Source organism: Tachysurus fulvidraco, chromosome 1, assembly GCF_022655615.1.
Source record: "Tachysurus fulvidraco isolate hzauxx_2018 chromosome 1, HZAU_PFXX_2.0, whole genome shotgun sequence".
In the NCBI taxonomy this organism is placed as follows: domain Eukaryota; kingdom Metazoa; phylum Chordata; class Actinopteri; order Siluriformes; family Bagridae; genus Tachysurus; species Tachysurus fulvidraco.
The window spans coordinates 19,191,174-19,212,279 of NC_062518.1; the positions used below are offsets into that span (position 1 = coordinate 19,191,174).

General features: G+C 40.5%; 5 protein-coding genes across 8 annotated transcripts; 1 reads left to right on the forward strand and 4 right to left on the reverse strand.

Annotated features, from left to right (window-relative positions):
• Positions 1–319: 319 nt before the first annotated feature.
• Positions 320–2,565, reverse strand: czib (CXXC motif containing zinc binding protein). 2 transcript variants are annotated; one of them, XM_027156803.2, is made up of 8 exons: positions 2,425–2,565; positions 2,254–2,337; positions 1,817–1,873; positions 1,623–1,704; positions 1,184–1,215; positions 840–917; positions 696–761; positions 320–615 (listed from the first exon to the last, which is right to left on the reverse strand). In XM_027156803.2, exons 1-8 carry the CDS (start codon positions 2,428–2,430, stop codon positions 538–540), a joined length of 483 nt encoding a protein of 160 aa, XP_027012604.1. In that variant the 5' UTR covers positions 2,431–2,565; the 3' UTR covers positions 320–537. The 2 variants fall into 2 exon arrangements, with proteins under 2 accessions (XP_027012604.1, XP_047656380.1); XM_047800424.1 differs by lacking the exons at positions 2,254–2,337; positions 2,425–2,565 and adding an exon at positions 2,016–2,087.
• On the reverse strand, positions 320–6,582 carry uck2b (uridine-cytidine kinase 2b). The gene is made up of 14 exons (XM_027156792.2): positions 6,300–6,582; positions 5,124–5,283; positions 4,941–5,037; positions 4,711–4,853; positions 4,493–4,590; positions 4,357–4,405; positions 2,425–4,202; positions 2,254–2,337; positions 2,016–2,087; positions 1,817–1,873; positions 1,184–1,714; positions 840–917; positions 696–761; positions 320–615 (listed from the first exon to the last, which is right to left on the reverse strand). The coding sequence occupies exons 1-7, from the start codon at positions 6,402–6,404 to the stop codon at positions 4,063–4,065; spliced, it is 792 nt and encodes a 263-aa protein (XP_027012593.1). The 5' UTR covers positions 6,405–6,582; the 3' UTR covers positions 320–615; positions 696–761; positions 840–917; positions 1,184–1,714; positions 1,817–1,873; positions 2,016–2,087; positions 2,254–2,337; positions 2,425–4,062.
• Positions 6,583–7,297: 715 nt separating this feature from the next.
• Positions 7,298–12,380, forward strand: aldh9a1b (aldehyde dehydrogenase 9 family, member A1b). Of its 2 annotated transcripts, XM_027156789.2 has the most exons (12): positions 7,298–7,442; positions 7,523–7,711; positions 7,961–8,106; positions 8,353–8,482; positions 8,595–8,729; positions 8,843–9,039; positions 9,252–9,392; positions 9,692–9,880; positions 10,280–10,367; positions 10,571–10,712; positions 11,014–11,126; positions 11,820–12,380. In XM_027156789.2, the coding sequence occupies exons 2-12, from the start codon at positions 7,525–7,527 to the stop codon at positions 11,912–11,914; spliced, it is 1,563 nt and encodes a 520-aa protein (XP_027012590.1). In that variant the 5' UTR covers positions 7,298–7,442; positions 7,523–7,524; the 3' UTR covers positions 11,915–12,380. The 2 variants fall into 2 exon arrangements, with proteins under 2 accessions (XP_027012590.1, XP_027012591.1); XM_027156790.2 differs by lacking the exons at positions 11,014–11,126; positions 11,820–12,380 and having other exon boundaries at positions 10,509–10,629.
• Positions 12,381–12,382: 2 nt separating this feature from the next.
• Positions 12,383–16,457, reverse strand: zte38 (zebrafish testis-expressed 38). Its single transcript, XM_027156791.2, has 12 exons — positions 16,216–16,457; positions 15,479–15,623; positions 15,210–15,273; positions 14,883–14,919; positions 14,773–14,793; positions 14,650–14,676; positions 14,497–14,564; positions 13,374–13,522; positions 12,976–13,184; positions 12,841–12,883; positions 12,718–12,761; positions 12,383–12,636 (listed from the first exon to the last, which is right to left on the reverse strand). The coding sequence occupies exons 1-12, from the start codon at positions 16,264–16,266 to the stop codon at positions 12,592–12,594; spliced, it is 903 nt and encodes a 300-aa protein (XP_027012592.2). The 5' UTR covers positions 16,267–16,457; the 3' UTR covers positions 12,383–12,591.
• Positions 16,458–16,830: 373 nt separating this feature from the next.
• On the reverse strand, positions 16,831–18,934 carry prdx1 (peroxiredoxin 1). 2 transcript variants are annotated; one of them, XM_027156793.2, is made up of 6 exons: positions 18,785–18,934; positions 17,976–18,092; positions 17,737–17,890; positions 17,515–17,637; positions 17,288–17,418; positions 16,831–17,150 (listed from the first exon to the last, which is right to left on the reverse strand). In XM_027156793.2, exons 2-6 carry the CDS (start codon positions 18,079–18,081, stop codon positions 17,065–17,067), a joined length of 600 nt encoding a protein of 199 aa, XP_027012594.1. In that variant the 5' UTR covers positions 18,082–18,092; positions 18,785–18,934; the 3' UTR covers positions 16,831–17,064. The 2 variants fall into 2 exon arrangements, with proteins under 2 accessions (XP_027012594.1, XP_027012595.1); XM_027156794.2 differs by lacking the exon at positions 18,785–18,934 and adding an exon at positions 18,468–18,498.
• Between the last annotated feature and the right edge of the window lie 2,172 nt (positions 18,935–21,106).

Below are 21,106 nucleotides of genomic sequence, written 5' to 3' on the forward strand. Positions count from 1 at the left end.
GGAGTCGACTCTAAATATGTGGAGTCGATTCTACACATCGAAGGAACGGATTGAATTGGACAAAAGTCAAAATTGTGACAGGATTTTTTAAACCCCAAAAAATTAAAAATAAAAATAAATAAACATTTCTACATTGTACGTGTTTATGTTTTATTTCGAAATATAGTGATTCTGGTGCTAATGTGTTGCTCAATGAACAGCTATGACGTCACAATGTTATTGATAAAACCCGTATACTAAAAGATACTAAAGCAAGCAGTTTACAGACGTCTGTGCAAAAGCTAATTTTACATTGATCAGTTTCCATAGAGACACAAAATGTATTCATACTTTCATAACTTTATTTCGCTGCAGATCTGCATTTCCAAGACCCTGGTCAACGGTCATGTAGTGAACGTTCTTCCCAATCGTGTCCGTTTACAAATCGACATCAAATAATAACAGCATTTTTGTTGAATTTGATAAATGTTTGTTGTATGTGCTCTCTTTTTCCTCATTAAGTCTCAAGCCACGTTGTTCGTGCTCCGTCTCCAGCTCTCAACACTTGACAAACTGATGTGTGACTTCATAGATGCCCACCGACTCCTTCGCTTTCTCGTCGTAGTCCGTCCAGTCCTAACACGAGAAGGGAGAGAGGGTTTGTGTACAAATTACTGTATGTTATTGACAAGTGTAAAGTGCAAACTCTGGCTTACTTTCTCCTGAAGGTTGATTTCAGGAAATTGAGAAGTCGTCTCTGCGCCCTGAGCCGAAAATCCAGCCTGAGAAGAAGAAAAACATCCTTATGTTTAGGCTTGGTGTAAACGTTATTGTAGGGAAAAAGTAAGCCTCGTTCTCACCTGAGGTTGGAAGTCAACCGGCTCGAGGCCTCGACACTCGAACTGCACTATCGTCTTGAACTTCTCGCTGTCCTCCAGCTTAATGAAAAAAATCACGTTAGAAGCGACCGGGATGATATCAAATCCTTCACTTATATATAAGATCTTCACTTATTACTCTTTAAACACTAATGAACAGTCCCAACGATAGAGACTTAAGCACTTTTGTACGTCGCTCTGGATAAGGGCGTCTGCCAAATGCTGTATATGTAAATGTAAATGTATAGGTTTCAACGTTGAAGGTGTCAGGCGTCAGTGGGAAACAGGAAAAGAGCTAGAACAGAACTGATCGAGCTCGAACTTACATTGTATGGCGTGATGGTGTCCTTCAGGATATCTGTGGGAGAAATCCATTGTGTAAACACTGTTTAAACCGTCTGAAATGTGCATTCATGTCACTTCATTTCTAGTTTGGAAGTATCCAAGGACCAAGGAATAAAAAATAGGTAATAAAACACTACCACACAAAAGGGATGTGGTAGCGTAGTGGTTAAAGGTGTTTGACTACTGACCGGAAGGTCATGGGTTTGAATCCAACGTCCACCAGGTTGCTACTGCTGGGTCCCTGAGCAAGGCCCTTAATTGCTCAGTTGTATAAATAATAAGTTTAAATAATTAACACAGTTGTGCCCTCCTGCGACGTGGCTCCGCCCACTTATTTTTAACAATGGATAGAGGCGTGGCCTGAAGTCATTCATAGTAATGCAGCAAACTGATTGGTTAGTGGTTTTAGTGCGTGTGTACCTATTGAATTCTCCCGGGAGCACAGTTTACACCTCTGAACCATACTTGCACTGCCTCGTCCTCCCTTCAGCGGCATACTGTCCTGAGGACGTCTTAATATATCAGTCATTAATAAACACATACAATCCTCTAGAATTTAGCTCTACAGACCGTCTGGTCATAATTTAACACTTCATTACATCAAGGATAATTACCATCGCTGTGATATACTGCCATTTGTCCGAGATTTCACCACAATTCCCACATTTAAGCTGAAAAACAACAAACAAACCAACCACAAAAATGTCAAAGTTGTATTGAATGACTAACTTTAGGCTGAATGCCAAACGGATTCACAGTCACTATACATGTCCACTATGTAGTGTTTAAAATGAATGGGGTTCTGTAGCCTACCTAGTGCCCTATTTATCCGATTGCAACACAGCCACTCCAGCTAAAGCTAGCTAGCTAGCTTAGCATCCCTTACTAAGAATAAACAACATATATAGGGCTTGAATTAAAAACTAAATCCAAGTCTAAATATGACAGAAAGACAAATATTATAATATACTGAGACATGAAGCGAAACCTGTACAGTATTTAGAGCTTAAGCTAATGTTTTTGTTTTGTTTTTTTTGCTCGCTAACGTTACCTTTAAATACCAGCGGAAGTCGTCGCCGTCAGCTCGGACATTTGTAACGTTCTCCAACGTCGCTTTAAACTGCAAACCGAATTTCTAAAGAAGCACGTGTACGTTTATTAATAACACGTAATAAAATATCGTATAAAAAAACAAGGCAGCCCAGAACTAGCACAAACCTACCCCCATGTTGTTTACAGCGTAAACGCTATTCAGCTACGCTAGTTACGTTTACGTAAAATGTGTCGGCGTTGACGTTCTAAACGTTTGAGCCTGTTACGCCACGCGAGCCACATAAAGTACGCAATTTGCGTACATGCTCTATTCAGTTATTCCATATACGTCAGTGTTGCGCGCCCTCTAGCGACCATCAGAAGAAGAACACGCACAATTAAGTTACTAATAACTATATAAAAGTGCACTAAGTAGGGATTAAAGCGTTAAGCTTCTTCATGTAGTGTGTTGTATTCTGTATGTGTATTTCAATAAACGACACGAGACGTGCTTTTGAGCCGTGTGCTTCTTTTACTGACTTTCGCAACTGCCAGGCATAAGCAATCAATAGAACAGCAGTCCGACACACACGTCAACTTAATCAAACACAGAGTGTGTCGAACCAAATCCACCACATAGTGCACTAAATGTGTTATAATTAGTTGTTTATGATGTGGTAGGTCAGTGATTAAGGCGTTCGACTACTTGACTATTGGTTCGAATCCTAGGTCCACCAAGTTGCCACTGCTGAGCCCCTGAGCAAGACCCTTAACCCTAAATTACTCAGGTGTATAAATTGAAATAAAAATGTAAGTCTCTCTGGCTAAGAGTGTCTGCTAAATGCTGCAAATGTTGTTTAAGATGAAGAAAAAAGTACAATACAATTTGTCAAATTATGTTTTATTTTTATTTCTGTTTATGTCATTACAAGTTCTGACAGAAATCCGTTCGTAAACGATTGGGCGAAAATCTAACTCTTAATCTAATATCAAAAGTAAAAACAAATTGTCTAACCTTCTAGTGGTCGAACTACGATTCAAGTACTGGAGGATGCATAAAGATGCAGAACGTTTTTGTCCCTGACATCACAACTTTTTATTAAAGCATGTGTCAAATACCTAATGAGAAGGGGAAAAAAAATAAAATATATATAGTCGTCATATATAACATAAGAATCCATTTGACCGTTGAATCGAGAGCAGGTCATAGCCTTAAAGTCTTTGCTAAGAGGTGAAGCGACGTTTATATAAACACTGTCTTGTAACACTCTGATATAGGAAGTATCCACGCAAAGAGGTCAGTATAAAACCATCGGTTTAGCAGATACCTACGCCAGGGTCAGTTAGTTAACCACGCATTCGTACGCCTTATAAAGGGTGGGATGTAAACACTTGGCATTTAGGATAAACCCCAGCCTTACAGTCACTCTTCCTGAGTTCTGACTTCAAGTATCTAAAGGCATCTCACTCTCACTCACTCTCTCTCTTACTCTCACACACACACACACAAGCACGCACGCACACACGCGGCTCATCAGCCACAGTGTCCCAACACCTGGAGTGTCTTTCATATACTGAGCCAGTACATAAACACTGTTTATTAACAGACACAGACAAAGATGATGGGGATGATGAAGATAATGAACAGACAGCACTATTAACCTCAAGCTGAAAGAGAAATAAAAAAAAGGAAAAGCAAACAAAACAAAAACTCATATCAGCCCACTGAAGCAGCTCCGCCTTCCACGTGGTGAAAGGATGCTGAATGTTGTTCCACAAGTCCAGGCCCTTTCTGTCCTGTGCAGGAGGACGAAGCACCTTGGGAAGGTCAGTGTGGTCTGCTGGACTCGGACGAGCGCCTCTTTCGAGGGGACAAGTGACCAATCAGGTGACCGTTCCCGTTCTGGCGTTTACTGACGCCGCCGTTGAGGATGTCCTGAATGTGCTGCACTATCAGGTTTATCGCAACTGCAAAAATGAACGGACCGTTTCGTACATGAACGCACCATCAGAATCATGTAAACACTCCCAGCTTCCTCTTTGCTTTGTACAGCAGTTTCCTTTCCTGCTGCTCAATCCAATTCACAAATATATTTTAAAAAAAAAAAAAACAGAGACTCACCCAGGTTGTCGGCTCCACGTGGGATGATAACGTCTGCGTACTTCTTTGTCTGGGAAGAAAAAATAAAGTACAAAGCATGAGTGAATACGAGAAGAAACATGAGAGGATGCGAAGATAAGAGAAAGCAGACACTCACTGGAAGACAGAATTCCTCAAAAGCCGGCTTTACAAATGTGATGTACTGGGCCAGGACCTGCTCCAGTTCTCGCTCTCTCTCACTGATATCTCGCAGAACTAACACACACACACACACACACACACACACACACACACACACACACCCCTTTGTGGTAATCCACTTTTTTTTATTAGGGTAAAGGAATCCCCCCCCCCCGAAGAGTCTTGGAGTCGTACCTCTGCGAGAGAGCCGTGTGTCTGGATCCGTGTCCACGAACAGCTTCATCTGGAACAGGTCGCGGATTTCCTGTGAGTAGAACATGAGAATACCCTCGAACAGAACTACGTCGGCCGGATACAGCGTCACAAACTCGTCCTTCCTGCGACATTCAGAACAGAAGGATGTTAAAAATTTGCACCAGGAAAAAAATTAATAAATTTAAAAAAAAAAAAAAAGGCAAACCTACCTGGAATGTGTGACAAAGTCATACACTGGAATCTGAACCGTCTTCCCCTGAATTATGTCATGAAGCGTCTTTAAGATCAACTCGTTGTCAAAAGCATCTGGACAAATAGAAAGAAACGAGCACGCTATCAAACCCGCCCAGTCCAGCAGACATGTCCGATAAAACGATAATCCGACTGATTACCAGGATGATCGAAGTTGAACTGTCCTTTGTTTGCCTTGGCTTTCTGTTCAGGAGTGAGCACTTTGTAGAAACTGTCCTGGCTCAGGATGGCGAGCTGACGCTGCCGATGATCAATCTTATTCTGCCCCAGCATCTCCATGATCTTGGCACATACTGAAGACTGAGAGAGAGAGACAGAAAGAGACAGAGACAGAAAAAGAGAGCGAGACAGAAAAGAGAGAGAGAGAGCGAGAGAGAGTGTGAGAGAGACAGAGAGAGATAAAGAGAGACACACACAGAGAGAGATCCATATATCAATGTTTACAACATTTCATTTCTTGATCTTTAGAGACTAAACAATAAAACTAGGCACTTTTTGGACTAACTACTATATTATGGGGGACTTTTTCTCCACCGTTAATTAATTTTGTATTGTTGTATAAAATTGATAAGTTTATTCTCAAAAAAAAAAAAGACGATGACGACTATGGGCAACTTTTACTAATTACACCACCGCCATAACATCGACGTGTAGCCACCGTAATTTCCCACCAGAAGGCGCAGAGCGCGCTTTCAGATCACCGTCGCGCTTTGTCTACGTAATCATGTAAACAATAGCGCAATAGGAGTCTCAGCTCCTTCCGGTGTTGGAAAAAAAAACCCCACCAACAATAACAGATCGTGTGAACGTGTCAAAGCGTAATCACGGTCACAAATATTCTAGTGTAGTGACTTGATAAAAAAAAATCGATTAAGCTAAAAAAAAAAAATCGCTGGTTGTAAATGTTTTGTAAACTGTAATCCAACATTTAACAACGTATATATATATTATATAACAATAATAATAATAAAAAGTTTGGTGAGCTGCTTGTGCTTGGCCACGTGTTGGGAAATTATATCATCCCACGTATGGAAGCAGTCGCGCACTGATGACGCGTGTGGACAAAGAAAAAACCCACGCGCTGCCACCATCCAGTTAACTGGAAATCCAGATCACTTATTTATTTATCAAATATATATTACATATATTTAATTGTTTGTTAGATTCTTCTTAATCCAATATGAAATATCTACTTCATCAGCTACAATGATCAGTACACGTGTTTGTAACACGGTGCTAATATAATAAACAGACGTAAAAAGTTAAAATAAAAGCCACTTGGGGTGGAAAAAAATATAGATGTATAAAACGCGAACCTTTCCACTGGCTGTACCTCCAGAAACCCCGATAATAAACGGCTGCCGAAAGGCATCACCGTTTCCCTCCTGGTCATGAAGTCTGCTCTCACTGTCTCCTGCCATGCTGCGGTGCTGCTGTCCGACTGCAGGTCTGATCCCAATCCGATCCCAGCTCCCTCTCTACGTGCACTATATGTGCTTAGTTAAGAAACCGTCATCTACACCCCACGCAGGCCACTAACTCATCCAATAGGGAGACATTTGACATGAAAGCCAAAGCCCCTTGTGTAGGGCAGCTGTTTCACTTCCTACATAGTGGTGGAAGGAAAAAGACAGAATATTACTGACACGACACAATAAAGATTTTTGTTTATCTCTAGTTTTAAAAGTTAGAATGTAAATTGTTATTATTATTGTTATCATCATCATCATCATCATCATCATCATCATCATCATTATTATTATTATCATTATTATTATTATTATTATTATTTATTTTTAAATCATTACTGCAGGTATAATTTGAATATAAATTCTTCTTTAAGTTGTAAAATTCTGAGGACACTCGTCTGTAAACATTTACAAAATGTTATTTATTCCTTTTATTGCATTATGGGTGTTTTACCAATAAACGTTTATTATTAATAAATATAGATATGTTGAATAGGTCGTGTTTCATAAATTACATACTATTTAAAAAAATAAAAATAAATAATAATAATAATAATAATAATTAAAAATAAAAATCATAAACAAATAAAAGCAAATAATTGTATTGTTAATAACGTGCTTAATGACGTGTCAGAGCCACGTGTGAAGCCCCGCCCCCTTTCGAGAAGCCCCGTTTTATAGTGAACACAAGATGTACAGAAGAAATCAAATGTATTTCTTTATCATTAATAAATATAATCTCCAATATGTAAATCGTCCGTATGTTACCAAATATAACGTAATAAACTATACTATAAAAGGTAAAAAATAATAATAAATCCTGTTTACAGACGTTGACTGACGTCTTTAATAACCAATAGGAATGAATCTTATGGAGAAACTACGCCCCTTTTCCCCAAACTAACAAACACACTAGCGCCCGCGGTGGTGGCGGATTTGGACGTGTACCCGTTAAAGGAAGGGACTTTGTGTTACACAGACACAGTTACAGTGAGTAATGCTGAACAGCTTCGTTTGTCACAAATCAGGAGCGTTTGTTTGAAATGTTCTGTTATGTTCTTGTGCTGTAGTAATGCGCGTGCTCGGCTCCATGCTGTCCCCGCGTGCACGCGCCTCTGTCTTCACCCGAGTTAGAGCTGCTGCTGCTTCTTCATCATCAGGGACCGTGCAAATAACAGACCCGCTAAATTACTGGGGTGGAAATAGAGTCAACATCGAGGGTGCGACCGGATCAGAGCCCGTCTACGAGCCTGCGACAGGTGACTCATTCTGCTCTAAAGTGTCCAAGTGGCTCTGTTAAACTTTGCCATGACTTGAGTCTGTGACGTCATACAGTGATTCCATATTTGGTTGAACATCATGTTCATGTGCATATGGTGTTATAATGTGTTATAGGATTTTGTGTTAGACTGAAGAGTAAACATCAGTGAGTGGTTGTTGTCAGGATGGAACTTGTCAGGCTATACACACTAGTGTTGAGTCGTGTGTGTGTGTGTGTGTGTGTGTAGGACGTGTGTTATGCCAGCTGCAACCTTGCCAAGCAGAGCAGGTTGACAAGGCAGTGAACGGCGCACACTCCGCTTTCACACGCTGGAGTAAGATGGCAGGAATGGAGCGAGCCAGTATCATGCTGGAGGCAGCACGACTCATCCAGGTACGCTGAGGTTGAAGGTCAAACTAGATAAAGATCTGAAGGGTCACACTCAGGTAATGCAGGTAAGGGCATTCTAATAAGGTTATTGATTAAAGGTGACAAAATGTTTGATCTTTTGTTTCCCCTTTAAATTTTTAAACCCTTAGAAACCTTCAGACTCTAAAAAACCTTCAGACTCTAAAAAGACTACAGGAGACCGGTTCAGTTTAACTAACCAACATTTTTCACTCTGGTTTTTGCGGACAGAAAAGGAGAGAAGAGATCGCCGAGGTGGAGGTGATCGACAATGGCAAGTCGATCACAGAAGCACGGCTGGATGTGGACTCAGCCCGGCTGTGTATCGAATATTTCGCGGGTCTGTCCAAGACGATGGGAGGTCTGTAACCGTGCCGAAATTTCCTACGTTTGTACTGAAGTGTACGTTGTGTTTTGGTGAGAGAAGTCTGATTGTCACATTTAATGTGTCGTGACTTGACTCATGTTTTTAGGGCAGCATGTGCAGCTAGCAGGAGGATCTTTTGCTTACACGCGCCGGGAGCCGTTGGGAGTGTGTGTGGGAATCGGAGCCTGGAATTACCCGTTCCAGATTGCGGCGTGGAAGTCGGCTCCAGCTCTCGCCTGTGGTATGTTTCCCCTGCGGAAAAACGTGTAGTAATATCCTAACAATTTATTTTTAAAACAATCGGAAGATTATTTACTTATACCAGGGTATTGATGTCAAGTTTTGCGTCTGCAGGGAACTCGATGGTGTTCAAGCCGTCCCCGGTGACCCCGATGAGTGCGGTGCTGCTGGCTGAGATCTACATGCAGGCTGGAGTTCCTGTTGGATTGTTTAATGTAGTGCAGGGAGCTCAGGAGACGGGCGCACTGCTGTGTCAACACCCTGCTGTGGCTAAGGTCTCTTTCACCGGAAGCGTGCAAACCGGCAAGAAGGTACAAAAGTCCATTTTCTTACTCTAGGACTGGGTCTGGCTAATGTTTACCTATATTTTAAATACAGTGCTGCGGTAACCTAACTCAATAGCATTGGCCTTGTCTGTAGGTGGATCGTCAGACAAGAGGTTGAATAAAAAATGTTTGATTACCAATAAACCAGTAAGCTATGTAAGTTTCTGAGGCTGAACGTTGTGTTTTTTTCCTTACAGATAATGGAAATGGCATCTAAAGGCCTGAAGCCGGTGAGCCTGGAGCTTGGAGGCAAATCTCCGCTGATCATCTTTGAAGACTGTGACCTCGAAAACGCGATCCGGGGAGCGCTAATGGCCAATTTCCTTTCTCAGGGCCAGGTGCTGCCTTTAAAATGTATACTGGGGATCAGTTATAAGAAGATATTCATGAAACATGAAGCAACGGTTGGGTTAAATTAAATAGTCTTGATGGGTTTGGACGGATCATGTAAGAGATACAGGATGATGTACTACAGAATTAGCACTGATCTAAATTCTTGTTGTTATGGTAACGATATATATATATTTTAAAATGTGTGACTGCTGGTGAAAAAATGGCTGAGATAAACTGAGAATAATCTGAGATTTGACCAGTAATAAGTGAAGAATGCACTTTGTGCTGTTTCCTCTACATGTAGGTGTGCAGTAACGGGACGCGGGTATTCGTGCACAGGTCGATCCGCACCCCTTTTTTGGAGGAGGTGGTGAGGAGAACAAAAGCGATCCGGATCGGCGATCCCCTGCTGGAGGACACGCGTATGGGGGCGCTGGTCAGCCAGGGGCACCTAGACAAAGTGCTGGGATACGTGGAGCAAGCCAAGAGGGAGGTATAGCACAGAGTTCACTGTCTGAGGGGTCTGAATGTACAACACTGTTTAGTCAGTTACACCGGTTCACACTGAAAGGTATAAAACCCACTCTTGCTACTTCTGGATGTTAAGTCAGAAATGACTAATAAAGATCACAGTAAAATATTCTACAATAAACAACTGATTTTGTGATTTCCCCAAAACAGAAAAAGAAGGTCTCTTACTTTTTACTGCATGGCCTGTATTTGCATACCAGATTCTGATTCTCTCTTACATTTTATGACGCTATAATATCTGTCCTCGGAACAATAGAACAACTGCACAATTCGCCAATGAATAATTTAATTAATTAGCAAATAAATTTTCTAAAGTTTTAAAATAAGTTGGATGTTATTTTTGCAACTTTTACCTCGTCAGGGGGCTCGAGTGCTGTGTGGAGGAGAGTCGTTCACACCATCTGACCCTAAACTGAAACACGGATATTACATGACTCCCTGTGTGCTTGGTGAGCTCGGCTTCGCCACCGGCGATCGCCATTTACAACCTCAAATCTAATCAGATTAGATTAGATTGCAGAAGTACAAATCAATATTTTAACAATTTAAAGCTTAACCATTTAGTTTAACCAAAAATTTGTACACAGCAGAATGTATCACAGAATGCGTGCACAGAGGATTGAACTCTGAGTCCCGGAGCTTTTGTTTCTAGACAAGTGCACAGACAACATGACGTGCGTCAGAGAGGAAATCTTTGGGCCTGTGATGTCGGTGTTGACCTTCGACACAGAGGACGAAGTTCTTCACAGGGCTAATGACACCACCATGGGCCTGGCTGCTGGAGTTTTCACCAAGTAATCAAAGCTTTTGACTTTATTACGTATTCAGCCTTCTAAACCGGAGGCACTGATGAGTATTTAGTTTAATTCATCAGCGCTAACGCTTGAATCAATGCCAATGAATCAACACAGATGTTAATATGTTCATGTAACCATGACCACAAGAGGGCGCCGCTGATCTAACCTTAATCCAAAAAGACGCATCATCAGTTCAAAAGCTGCCTTAAATCAGATTCATTATGTGAACTAAATTAAATAGATTATTGATTAAATGTACATATGTTTTTCATGCATGTTCCCTTGTTCCTTCCATCAGAGACATTCAGAGAGCACATCGAGTGATCAAGAACTTGCAGGCTGGCTCTTGCTTCATCAACAACTACAACGTCACGCCTGTCGAGGTGCCGTTCGGAGGCTATAAAACCTCAGGTAACGGTAAAGATAAATAAGGTCGACTCGGACGAGTATAACCTTGATATTCTGATTGGTAATTAAACATTGATCCCCAGAGAGTAGAGTCCACAAATTGATGGCAATAAAAACACGCATTACATTTACAGCATTTGGCAGGCGCCCTTATCCGGAGCAACGTTCTTATTTATCTCATTTATACAAGCTTGGTGGAGCTAGGATTCGAACTTACAACCTACCGACTCACATCTTAACCATTAGGCTGCATTACATAATGCTGAAACTAAAAATGTTTTGGTAAACATCAGAGGCCTGAAATAGTCTTAATATGAAACCCTGGTGCCTGATTAGCTGTGTAAGAAGTCTTTCCTATAGGAATATTAAGGCACTTATTACAAAACCTAATTTTTATACTGCATGGATTGTTTGTTACTGGTTTGGGCCTCTTAGTTGATAAGAGAAATTGTGATGCTGCAGCGCACACACACGTAGAAACCATAGACAACTACATACTTCCAAATTTGTGGAACAGATCGATGTGGGTGTGATGGTCAGATATTTGGCCATAAAATGTAATGAAATTAAACAAGAAGAATCTCATTGTGTGAGGAATAAACACTGCACAATTTAAAGCATCCTTATATCCCTTATATCTGTGGCTAGATGACATCCAGTTGATGTTCACTGACTGATATATTAATGTCTTTACAGGTATAGGAAGAGAAAATGGCCAGGTGACCATTGAGTACTACTCTCAGCTTAAGACTGTGGTGGTTGAAATGGGAGACGTGGACAGTCTCTTTTGAACGCAGGACAAAAGAGAGAACATGCACTAGGTCCACTGTGTGATCTGACTGCAACTCGGTCTAAAAAGTGACAAGAAGTCGCTAGAAATAAGAACGCGTCGTTATTGGTAATTAACTGCCGTGTATAAGGAATGGTCTGATAATCAGGTAATAAATAATGATATAATCTCCAGGCTGTGTTTCACAGATGATATGTTTGCTGTGCGTAATGGAGACCAGCACAAAGATGTTCACTGTTCTCTTTAAATAGACATTAACAAATAATAGTATTTATTCTGGATATGTGCTGCTATACCGGCGTATCGTCTCAGGCACACTGTTAACTGTGAAACTGTTCACCAGCATGTTAAAGCACATTAAAACACTAATCTGTTTACTTTGTGAATATTCTATTGCTTATGGAACTGTAATAATTACAGATGATTTGTACTTAAGAAGCAGAATATAATAAAGTATTTCCATTCGGTCTTTTGTGAACTGTGCATTTGTTTCGCTCTTTCTAGGCTTTTATTGAATTGCAGCCTTCGAACATTTGAACAGCAAAACAAAAGTTCCAACAGCTAAATAACTCGGAATGTTTCACTCTGGCCTTAAAAAGAAACCACAAATAAATACAAGGATACTGCAAAAAAACACACAACACAACCTCAGTCCAAACAAACCGCTACAGATTGCGTTTATGGTTCTTTCCTCCGTCTCTTCGCCAGTTTGTTGCCTCGTCTCTGATGATGGGGGAAATCGTGATTAGTCCTTTGGTAAAATCTGGTTAATTATTTTTTAGTGTGCACAACAATCGCTCCTACCTTTGCTGTCGCTTTAGTGGGTTGCTTGAACTGCGCAGCTGATTCTAGACATAAATGTTTACAAAGCTAATGACAACTAATAAAACACTCAGGACTTCCAGAGATGTCAGAAAATAAACTTACCGTCCTCGGATGGCAGATCCTCCTCCCTGCACTGTCCAGGCACCTATTTGAAAAAATGTAATGTAATGATTTAATGCAGTCTGGAGACACAGCACTGAGGACGTTAGAGCTTTTCTCTGTTGTTATACACGTCACCTCTTGCATGGAGTCCTGGACGCTCTCTCTCATGTGCTCGCCTTCCTGCAGTTTACTCACACGGCCCTGCTCAGCTGCCACTCCGACCTTCAGCACGTGGAAGGGAGTTTGCAAATCTCCCACTCTGAAGTGCACCGCTGTGCCCTCGAACCACAGGCTGTCGCACATTCCCTCCTTAAAACCAGGCGGCTCGTATTCTGATGGGGTCACTGTCGCATTTCAAACAGCAGATAGATAATAAGTACCATTACTGGACAGATATTGGCTAAAATGCTGGATATGTATAGTGCTTTCTTCCTTTACTGTGTCTTTTCAGAACCGCTGCTTCGAACCTGTGCAAGCTCTAACGCAACAATTTAGACTCCGTGTTTACTCTGAGCTACAGATGTTTGTTTTACCGTCGTCATAGTAGTAGAGCTTCATGGTGAGATGGACGCCGTCGGGCAGAGAATCCAGATTCTGCATGAGGAGGAAAAGCTTCCTGATCAACAGAACCGAGGCCTTCTTAGTGTTCTCCATAGTCACGCTCATCTCAATGTTCTCGTTTCTAAAACAAAACAAAAAAACGTGAGAGTCACGAGTGGGACACAGCGGGTCGTAATATAAAGTCAATTTTAAAAACTGCATCTGAATATTTAGTTCAATATTTGGAAAGAATGAGCAGCATGCATGCATGTATTATCTATTAGGTGTGGCACATATCATCCACTTTACTATTAGCTCTAGTATTCACATCCTGTCATCTGTCACTGTAGCTTCGAAATGAAGAGGAAATGCTAATAGCTTTCCATGGTGTTCCTGGAGGGGGTTGTGTGCATTGCGACCAAACAGGATTTTTGAAGGAGGCAGGAGGTCACAAGTTTGAATGCTTACAATGCACCGGCCATAGAAAATGAACCAGGCTGGTTTAACATGTCTCAGAGGAAATATTTACTAGCCAGGTTGATAGCTGCTCTGTAATAGCACACAGCTAATAAGTGGATGGGAACTGGCAAAAGGCCAAATGTGGAGAAAAACTGGGAAGCAGGAAGCTGTTACTTTCATTCGGGTGGAGAGCAGGGGATCAGAAGCAGACAAAGAAAGGCCATGTTGTAGGCCATAAACAGTGATATCGTTGCGGAAAAAATAAAGACGTTTGATACTTTAAATTCGCGCTACAGCTACATGTCGAAGTAAAGCTTTTATTTCATTAAAAAACATAATTTTACATACAACAGTGGTTGAAGCACTCGAATCCTACCAAATCCAGCCTAGTGATTATGCAATTATAAGTTTAGGCTTTGAAAAAGAAAGTGCTTCATGATGTATGGGAACAATTAATTTGTACGGTGCTGAACCCATTAGCGCTACACCTTGTGGCACTGCACATATTTGTTTTTCCTGCACCCATATTAAACATAATGAGTGGGTGTGTTGATTAGCTGATGTTTACGAGCAGACGACATGCAGTGAAGAGGTGCTCGGAAAGTCCTCGGTGATGTCCACAAATCACCTTGGGGGGTTTAACAGCTCATTTCTTACCTGAGAATGTCCATCTGAGGCCCATTGTCTATGTATTTGAACTTGAACTGGTAAGACTCTATGACATGCTGTAAGAGGTACATTAAAGGTACATTATACACACATATACGCATTTGCACATATACCACTCTAAGAAACGGTACCGTTCCTTACATTTGTGTCATCTGGGTCTCTGTGTACCTGTTTAAAAAAGATTAAAAATTACACACACGGTACTACAAAGACACGATATTTATGAAAGTCCCTGCGTAAACTTAGTAAAATGTATACACTTACGCCGATAAGCACGATCTGCAGCTGGAACAGAATACAAACAATACAGCACTATTAAATCTTCAGTCTCCACAAACGCGATAATATCGAACTTGGGAATGACAAGAACTTACGTATCTCTTCTCCAAAGCATCAAAACACCCCATCAACCTTCGAAAAAAAAGATAGAACATTTTTTTAATTTCAGATTCAGGACCTGAATTATTTTAAGTAAGACATGACCAATGTATTGATATAAATGCAAACAGGGAAGTGTAGAAGACAGTTATTTCATGTTATCCTGTCATACACGACCTATCAAACAGTGGACACACAAGCAAACGTTTCTGTTGTTGCTTATACATCCACATGAGATAAGTGTGTGTGTGTGTGTGTGTGTGTGTCCGTACATTTTAAACCTCTTTAAAAATGAACATCAGTGTCCTAAGTTGTTCACTTACCACTTGACAATTTTGCAGGCTCCTGGAGAGGTGCAATCCTCTTTAAGAACCTTGATGCATAAATCTACATTTTTGAAAACGATAAACTTTGTGAAATAGTTTAAGTTCTCAAACGTGACACTGACTATACTTACTATAAAACCAATAAAAGGTTATCTCTATAATGTTACATAGCATGAAACTCAACATCGCTTTTAGAATAATAATCTGTGATGACCAGGTTAAGCAGCAAACAGGTGAAGTATTTCATGTTTAATTAAAGACGACACCTTCTAAGTAGCGGGATCGATACGCGTTTTCTGGAAAGATCCCACGCAGGTATGTTATAGAGGACACGGCTAGGACCAGCATTCGCTTAACAAACACCAGCGACTGCTCCTGGCTTCTCAGCTCCTGATGGAATAAGCTGTCCCACTGAAAGCGTTCAGAAAAAAAACAACAAAAACAACATTAATTAATTAAAACGACATCGTTCACAGCTACGGAAAGATCATTGTGTTTTAATCAATAGGAAACAAACCAATAAATAAAGTCAAGGTCTTACACTGTTGTCTGTTACACTTGTTTTATGTTTGTTCTATTGATCTTATATCATCACAAACATTGTCTATTAAAAATATCATCGAATATAAGAAGAGTTTTAATTTGTCTAAATAAATTTTTTTTTAAATTCACATTTTTTATGACTGTTTATTATTTATTACCTCACATGTCAAACTGTTACAACAATACTGTTGCAATAATAATTACTAATTGTTCATAATTATTAATAGCAATAAACAAATCATATTTGCTATATTCGTTGATAAATGTTTATTAAATGTTTGTTTTTTTATTTTACTTCAATTAATCTTCCAGTTTGTCTGTTCATTTTGACCAGACCTTATTAAGATGTAGCTAAATTAAGTAGGTAGTTTAAATAAGTAATGTTACAAATACAGTAAGCTAACTTTGATAAATGACCAGCTTGATGTTTGTTTGTTTGTTTGTTTGTTTGTTTGTTTACCTCAGCAGTCTCCTGCTTTGTTTTCCCTCGTTTTTTCACAACATTGGTCATGTCCTCGCTGTTAAATATCACCACCTCTTTTATTTCTAGCTAAACTAAACAACTGCTTGCTTGAATTAAAGTGTCTAAATATAACTTTTAATGTGTCTAATTCGTAAAAACCTGAGAAGAAACTGTTAGCCAAGAAGCTAACACCGTGTCCGTTAAAGACGCTCATGAACGCTCGCGCGAATCAATCAACTGAACCGTTTACCAAAAGAAGGAATCGACTCGGAGATGATTCATACTTGAAATGACATAAAACTTCCAAATATTAAAAAACTATATATGGAGTATAGATTTTTTTTTGTTGTTGTTGATTTTTACTTTCAATTCTTCTTCCTTTGGTCCCTTGGAAAACTATGATTTCACAAAACATTTTATTAATTATATAAATTGTGTATATAAACATCCTAAATGATATGCTTTATCACATTACATGTTAGCTTAAATCTATTACAAACTCTGTTGAAATGCAGGCAGTCTAGCTCTTGCCCAAGTTCCTGTCATTCCCTCAGCGTGTTAGAAGATCTGTTTTTTTACTGAATCTAGAAAGCAAGAATAAAAAGCCGGGTCTCCGCTGTTATTTTTGTTTTTTATTTCACAAAAGGAAACATGAAAAGTTGTAAACATACAAAATAGTAGTCTTCTACATGACCATCATACTTCTCACAAAGTCACATGACATAACCAACAATTACAATCCTAAACACTTATTTTCAGCTTAACAGAGTGGTAATTGTTACTGAGGTGCGATACAAGTGCCAGTAGTGTGGGGCCTGTCAGACTACACTGCAGAATTTTATGGGTTTAGTTTTGTTTGGAGAAGAAATCTTTGCTCTTCGCGACATCGGGCTTGATGGTGTCCTTTCCAGGCTTCCATCCAGCTGGGCACACTAGACAATGATGTGAGAACAGGTATCAATACCTTATTAATGTTTATAACAATGGTTTATAACTGGCTAATAACTACTCCAGTTACTGATTTGTATTTGTCGTACATTTATTAAATTCATTCACCACGACCACTCACCTTCTCCGTGTTTGTCGGTGAATTGAAAGGCCTGAACCAGACGCAGCGTCTCATCGATGGAGCGACCAACCGGCAGGTCGTTAATAGTTATCTGCCTCAGGATGCCTTTATCGTCAATAATGAAGAGGCCTCTGAAGAGAAAAGATCAAACGTGAACTTAGGTGATGCATATAAATCACGATCGATCATCTCTGCACTGAGAAAATATTTCAGCAACTTAAACACACCTGTAAGCAATGCCTTCGTCCTCCTTCAGTACACCATAATCTTCAGAGATGGTTCGTTTGGTGTCAGCCACCAGAGGGACCTTCATGTGTCCCAGACCACCTTGCTTCCTGGGGGTGTTTATCCTGATGCACAGAAGGAGAGGAACGTTGCAATTATCGACAAAACTGCGGTCAAACTTTTGATGTAATGTATTCAATTCTGGCTTTTCAGGAGACGCTCACCAGGCCAGGTGGCAGAAGTGTGAGTCCACTGATGCACCGATCACCTCACAGTTGATCTTTTTGAATTCATCTGCCGCGTCACTGAAGGCGATGATCTCAGTGGGACACACGAAGGTGAAGTCCAGAGGGTAGAAGAAGAAAACTACGTACTTCCCTGCAGAAAAATAAATATTCGCTCTTAACATCAGTGGTCTTGCGACTTCCCGTATTCGATACTGCATGAAAATAAGAGGTCATACCTCGATAATCAGACAACTTCAGGTCCTTGAACTGCCCATCAGGCATCACCGCCTTGGCCGTGAAGTCAGGGGCAGGTTTGCCAATTTGTGCTTTACCGGCTGACATATTTGGCTGTACTGAAAAGAGGAACAGAGTGGTTTTGTTACAACAGTAAGGTGCAATCTGCTATGAAATGTGCAAAGTAGATCATGAAGTAATGCTAGATGACAAAAAAAAAAAAACAAGAACTTTGAATACATTCGAATGAGCAGTGAAAATCAGTGACAGTCATTCAGTGATCATGTAATAAAACTCTGTATGACATCTGAATCCAGGTTTTATCACTTCCTCAATGTCGCAACGTTTGTTCCAGGTTTTAACTACAACTCAATACCTTCACAACTTTATTCCTTCAGATACGAATTAAATAACAACTAAATTAACTAAGGAGTATTTATTACAGGTTGGACACAATATTAGACTAAAAGAAAAACCGACCGTAAGCAACTTACAGTCCCTTCACCTGCGCACTACACCGAGGATTAAACAGTACAGCCTACAGCCTGCTTTAGTGAACTGTGTATTCGACTCCGAGCCGATTCGGATTTGAACCCGAATATACAGCCTGCTTTCTATGCCTGCTTTAGTGAACCTGTATATTCGACTCCGAGCCGATTCGGATTCGACCACAAACCTGCGCCCTGCCATTCAACAGGTTTTACTTCGAAACAAATCCTCTACGTATTGTTAGAACATCTTGAAATGGGTTTAAAAATGATTTTGTTCAAAAGTATTAATTTGTGGGGGGTAAATAAACAAAAAAACCTACCTTCGGCTCCTTCTCAGTGGGACGTTACTTTTTTTTTAAAAAAAAAAAACCCGAGGAGCCGCTGTGGCTCGCGCTTATATAAGCCTCTGTGGCTCGCGCGTTCTATAAACACGTTCAAATCTCGCGAGACCTCGCTCACCCAGATAGTAGAAGAAAGACAGAAGTTATGTTCTGCCTCGGCTAGCATGACTTTGCACATTTTCTGTCCTCTTGCATAGTTGTCCCAATGCCAAAGGGGAAGATAAATGAAAACAAGGCTTATTGTAATACAGGCCAGTGACTTGAGACTTGCCCCAGTTTCTGATTACCTCTGATTTAATGGTGCTTTAAAAAATAAAACACTACAGTAATTCTGACCCACTCCTAACTCTTTAATTTAGGGAACAACATTGTTCCAGATGCAGTCTGATTGTGGTGTATATATAATATAATATAAGGATCCATGAATAAATGACCTGGATTTTAAAAGGCCCTCTTCATATGAACCATGACAGATGTTTGTCACGTGTCTACGTCATGTCTGTAGACTTAACAAGTCGTTCGCATGTTTCGTCCCCCCATTTTACTCTGTTTACTATAAACAAGGTTAAGGGAAAGCGTGTTGTGGTTTCGTGCTCCATGTGCAATGTCATGGTGATGAGAACGAGCTTGTTTTGTCCTCACAACAAGACTGTGTAGGAGTTTCTTTCCACAAGAAATCATTCATTCATTCATTTTCTACTGCTTTATCCGAACATCCGGTCACAGGGAACATGTGCCTATGTCAGGGGTCTTTGGGCATCGGGCAGGATACACCTGGATGGAGTGCCAACCCATCGCAGGACACACACACACACACACACACACACACACACACACACACACACACACACACACACACACACACACACACACACACACACACACACACACTACGGACAATTTTCCAGAGATGCCAATCAACCTACCATGCATGTCTTTGGACCGGGGGAGGAAACCGGAGTACCCGGAGGAAACCCCCGAGGCACGGGGAGAACATGCAAACTCCACACATACAAGGCGGAGATGGGAATCGAACCCCCAACCCTGGAGGTTTGAGGCGAACGTGCTAACCACTAAGCCACCGTGCCCCCCTACAAGAAATCAGACTCCTTAATAACTGAACTAAAATGTACAGTTCCTTTACATTACCTCATGTAACTGCTGATATAATACTGTGTTCATTCCAGTATTTCTGCACACGTAATGTTTTTGAACAGACAGTATGTCACACTGGTCGGTGCTGTTTTTGTGTATTGTCTTTTGTGTGATGTCTTGTATTTGTGTCTGCACTGTCCTTTGTCCTGCACTGTCCTTTGTCCTGGTCTCTCTTTTGTCATGTACTGTCCTTTGTCCTGTACTGTCTTTTGTCCGGCACTGTCTTGTCTGTCTTGTCCTGCACTGTGCACACCAGGTTGCACAGATGCACTTTATGTATCTAAGACTTACTTACTTAAGTCCTTATAGCTCTGTCTTTGTTTTATGTAGCACCATCATCCTGGAGAAACGTTGTCTCATGTTACTGTCTACTGCAACGGCTATATATGGTTGAAAAGACAATAAAACTCTTCATGACTTGACTGTTTCTACATGGCCTCACCTTTATTTAATCATTCCAAGGCTCTTACTTCCTCAAGTTCCTTGAAATTTAAGCTCTCTTAAGACATATCGTACACTGATCCTCTGATTTCAACGTTAAGCAGGAGAAACCTGTCATTTGCACATTTCGTCCTGCTTTATCTCGTTGCCATGGCGACGGTGTCTGAGGGATGATAAGGGGCGCACATATTAAAACACAGCTGCCTGCTTTCATCCCAAACTGCTTCAAACACAGCAGAACAGAAAGCACAGGAATAATTAAAAGAGCAAATCCAGAGATCCGTAACGTTGGAGTTTAGAGACGAGGCCTTTGTGGTGTTTTACACGATTTCAAAAGCTTGTGTTTGTGTGGTTGTTCCGAGTGAAAAAGGAAATGAAAGTCTAATGAACTGAACTGTAATTTTGATCTTTTAATATCATTCTGATTGGTCAGAAGGTTATAGAACAGTTATGGAAGGAGTCCTCAGTGTCAGATAAATAAAGCTGCATCTTTTTTTTGTCTTATTAAACTTTCATATCAAATGATCTAGACAAAAACAAAAGCCATCAAGTCTAATCACAAGCCAGACTCTCGCTTTAAGCTCCTGACCACATCTTCATGTGAGCTACAGGAAAATTCCCCACGAGTCAGAGTCAGATCTGTGATCTGATATGTTATGGTGACAGAAGGGAAAATTCAAATTCAGAGGATTTTACCAGGTGATG

Bases quoted from the DNA above. Each gene is read 5' to 3' on its own strand.
- czib (XM_027156803.2), bottom strand. The intron at 1,216-1,622 runs GTACACACGCAC...TTTCTCCCACAG, and splicing joins CTCCCGGGAGAATTCAATAG to ATATCCTGAAGGACACCATC. The intron at 762-839 runs GTGAGAACGAGG...TCTTCTTCTCAG, and splicing joins CGGTTGACTTCCAACCTCAG to GCTGGATTTTCGGCTCAGGG.
- uck2b (XM_027156792.2), bottom strand. From the start codon at position 6,404: ATGGCAGGAGACAGTGAGAGCAGACTTCATGACCAGGAGGGAAACGGT. The intron at 5,038-5,123 runs GTAATCAGTCGG...CTATTTGTCCAG, and splicing joins GTTCAACTTCGATCATCCTG to ATGCTTTTGACAACGAGTTG. The intron at 4,203-4,356 runs GTGAGTCTCTGT...TCATTTTTGCAG, and splicing joins ACGTGGAGCCGACAACCTGG to TTGCGATAAACCTGATAGTG.
- aldh9a1b (XM_027156789.2), top strand. From the start codon at position 7,525: ATGCGCGTGCTCGGCTCCATGCTGTCCCCGCGTGCACGCGCCTCTGTC. The intron at 9,040-9,251 runs GTACAAAAGTCC...TTTTCCTTACAG, and splicing joins GCGTGCAAACCGGCAAGAAG to ATAATGGAAATGGCATCTAA. The intron at 9,393-9,691 runs GTGCTGCCTTTA...CTCTACATGTAG, and splicing joins ATTTCCTTTCTCAGGGCCAG to GTGTGCAGTAACGGGACGCG.
- zte38 (XM_027156791.2), bottom strand. From the start codon at position 16,266: ATGACCAATGTTGTGAAAAAACGAGGGAAAACAAAGCAGGAGACTGCT. The intron at 14,794-14,882 runs GTAAGTTCTTGT...ATTCTGTTCCAG, and splicing joins ATGCTTTGGAGAAGAGATAC to CTGCAGATCGTGCTTATCGG. The intron at 12,762-12,840 runs GTAAGTTTATTT...ATTTATGTCTAG, and splicing joins GGATCTGCCATCCGAGGACG to AATCAGCTGCGCAGTTCAAG.
- prdx1 (XM_027156793.2), bottom strand. From the start codon at position 18,081: ATGTCAGCCGGTAAAGCACAAATTGGCAAACCTGCCCCTGACTTCACG. The intron at 17,638-17,736 runs GTGAGCGTCTCC...TCTGTGCATCAG, and splicing joins CACTTCTGCCACCTGGCCTG to GATAAACACCCCCAGGAAGC. The intron at 17,419-17,514 runs GTGTGTTTAAGT...TTTTCTCTTCAG, and splicing joins GACGAAGGCATTGCTTACAG to AGGCCTCTTCATTATTGACG.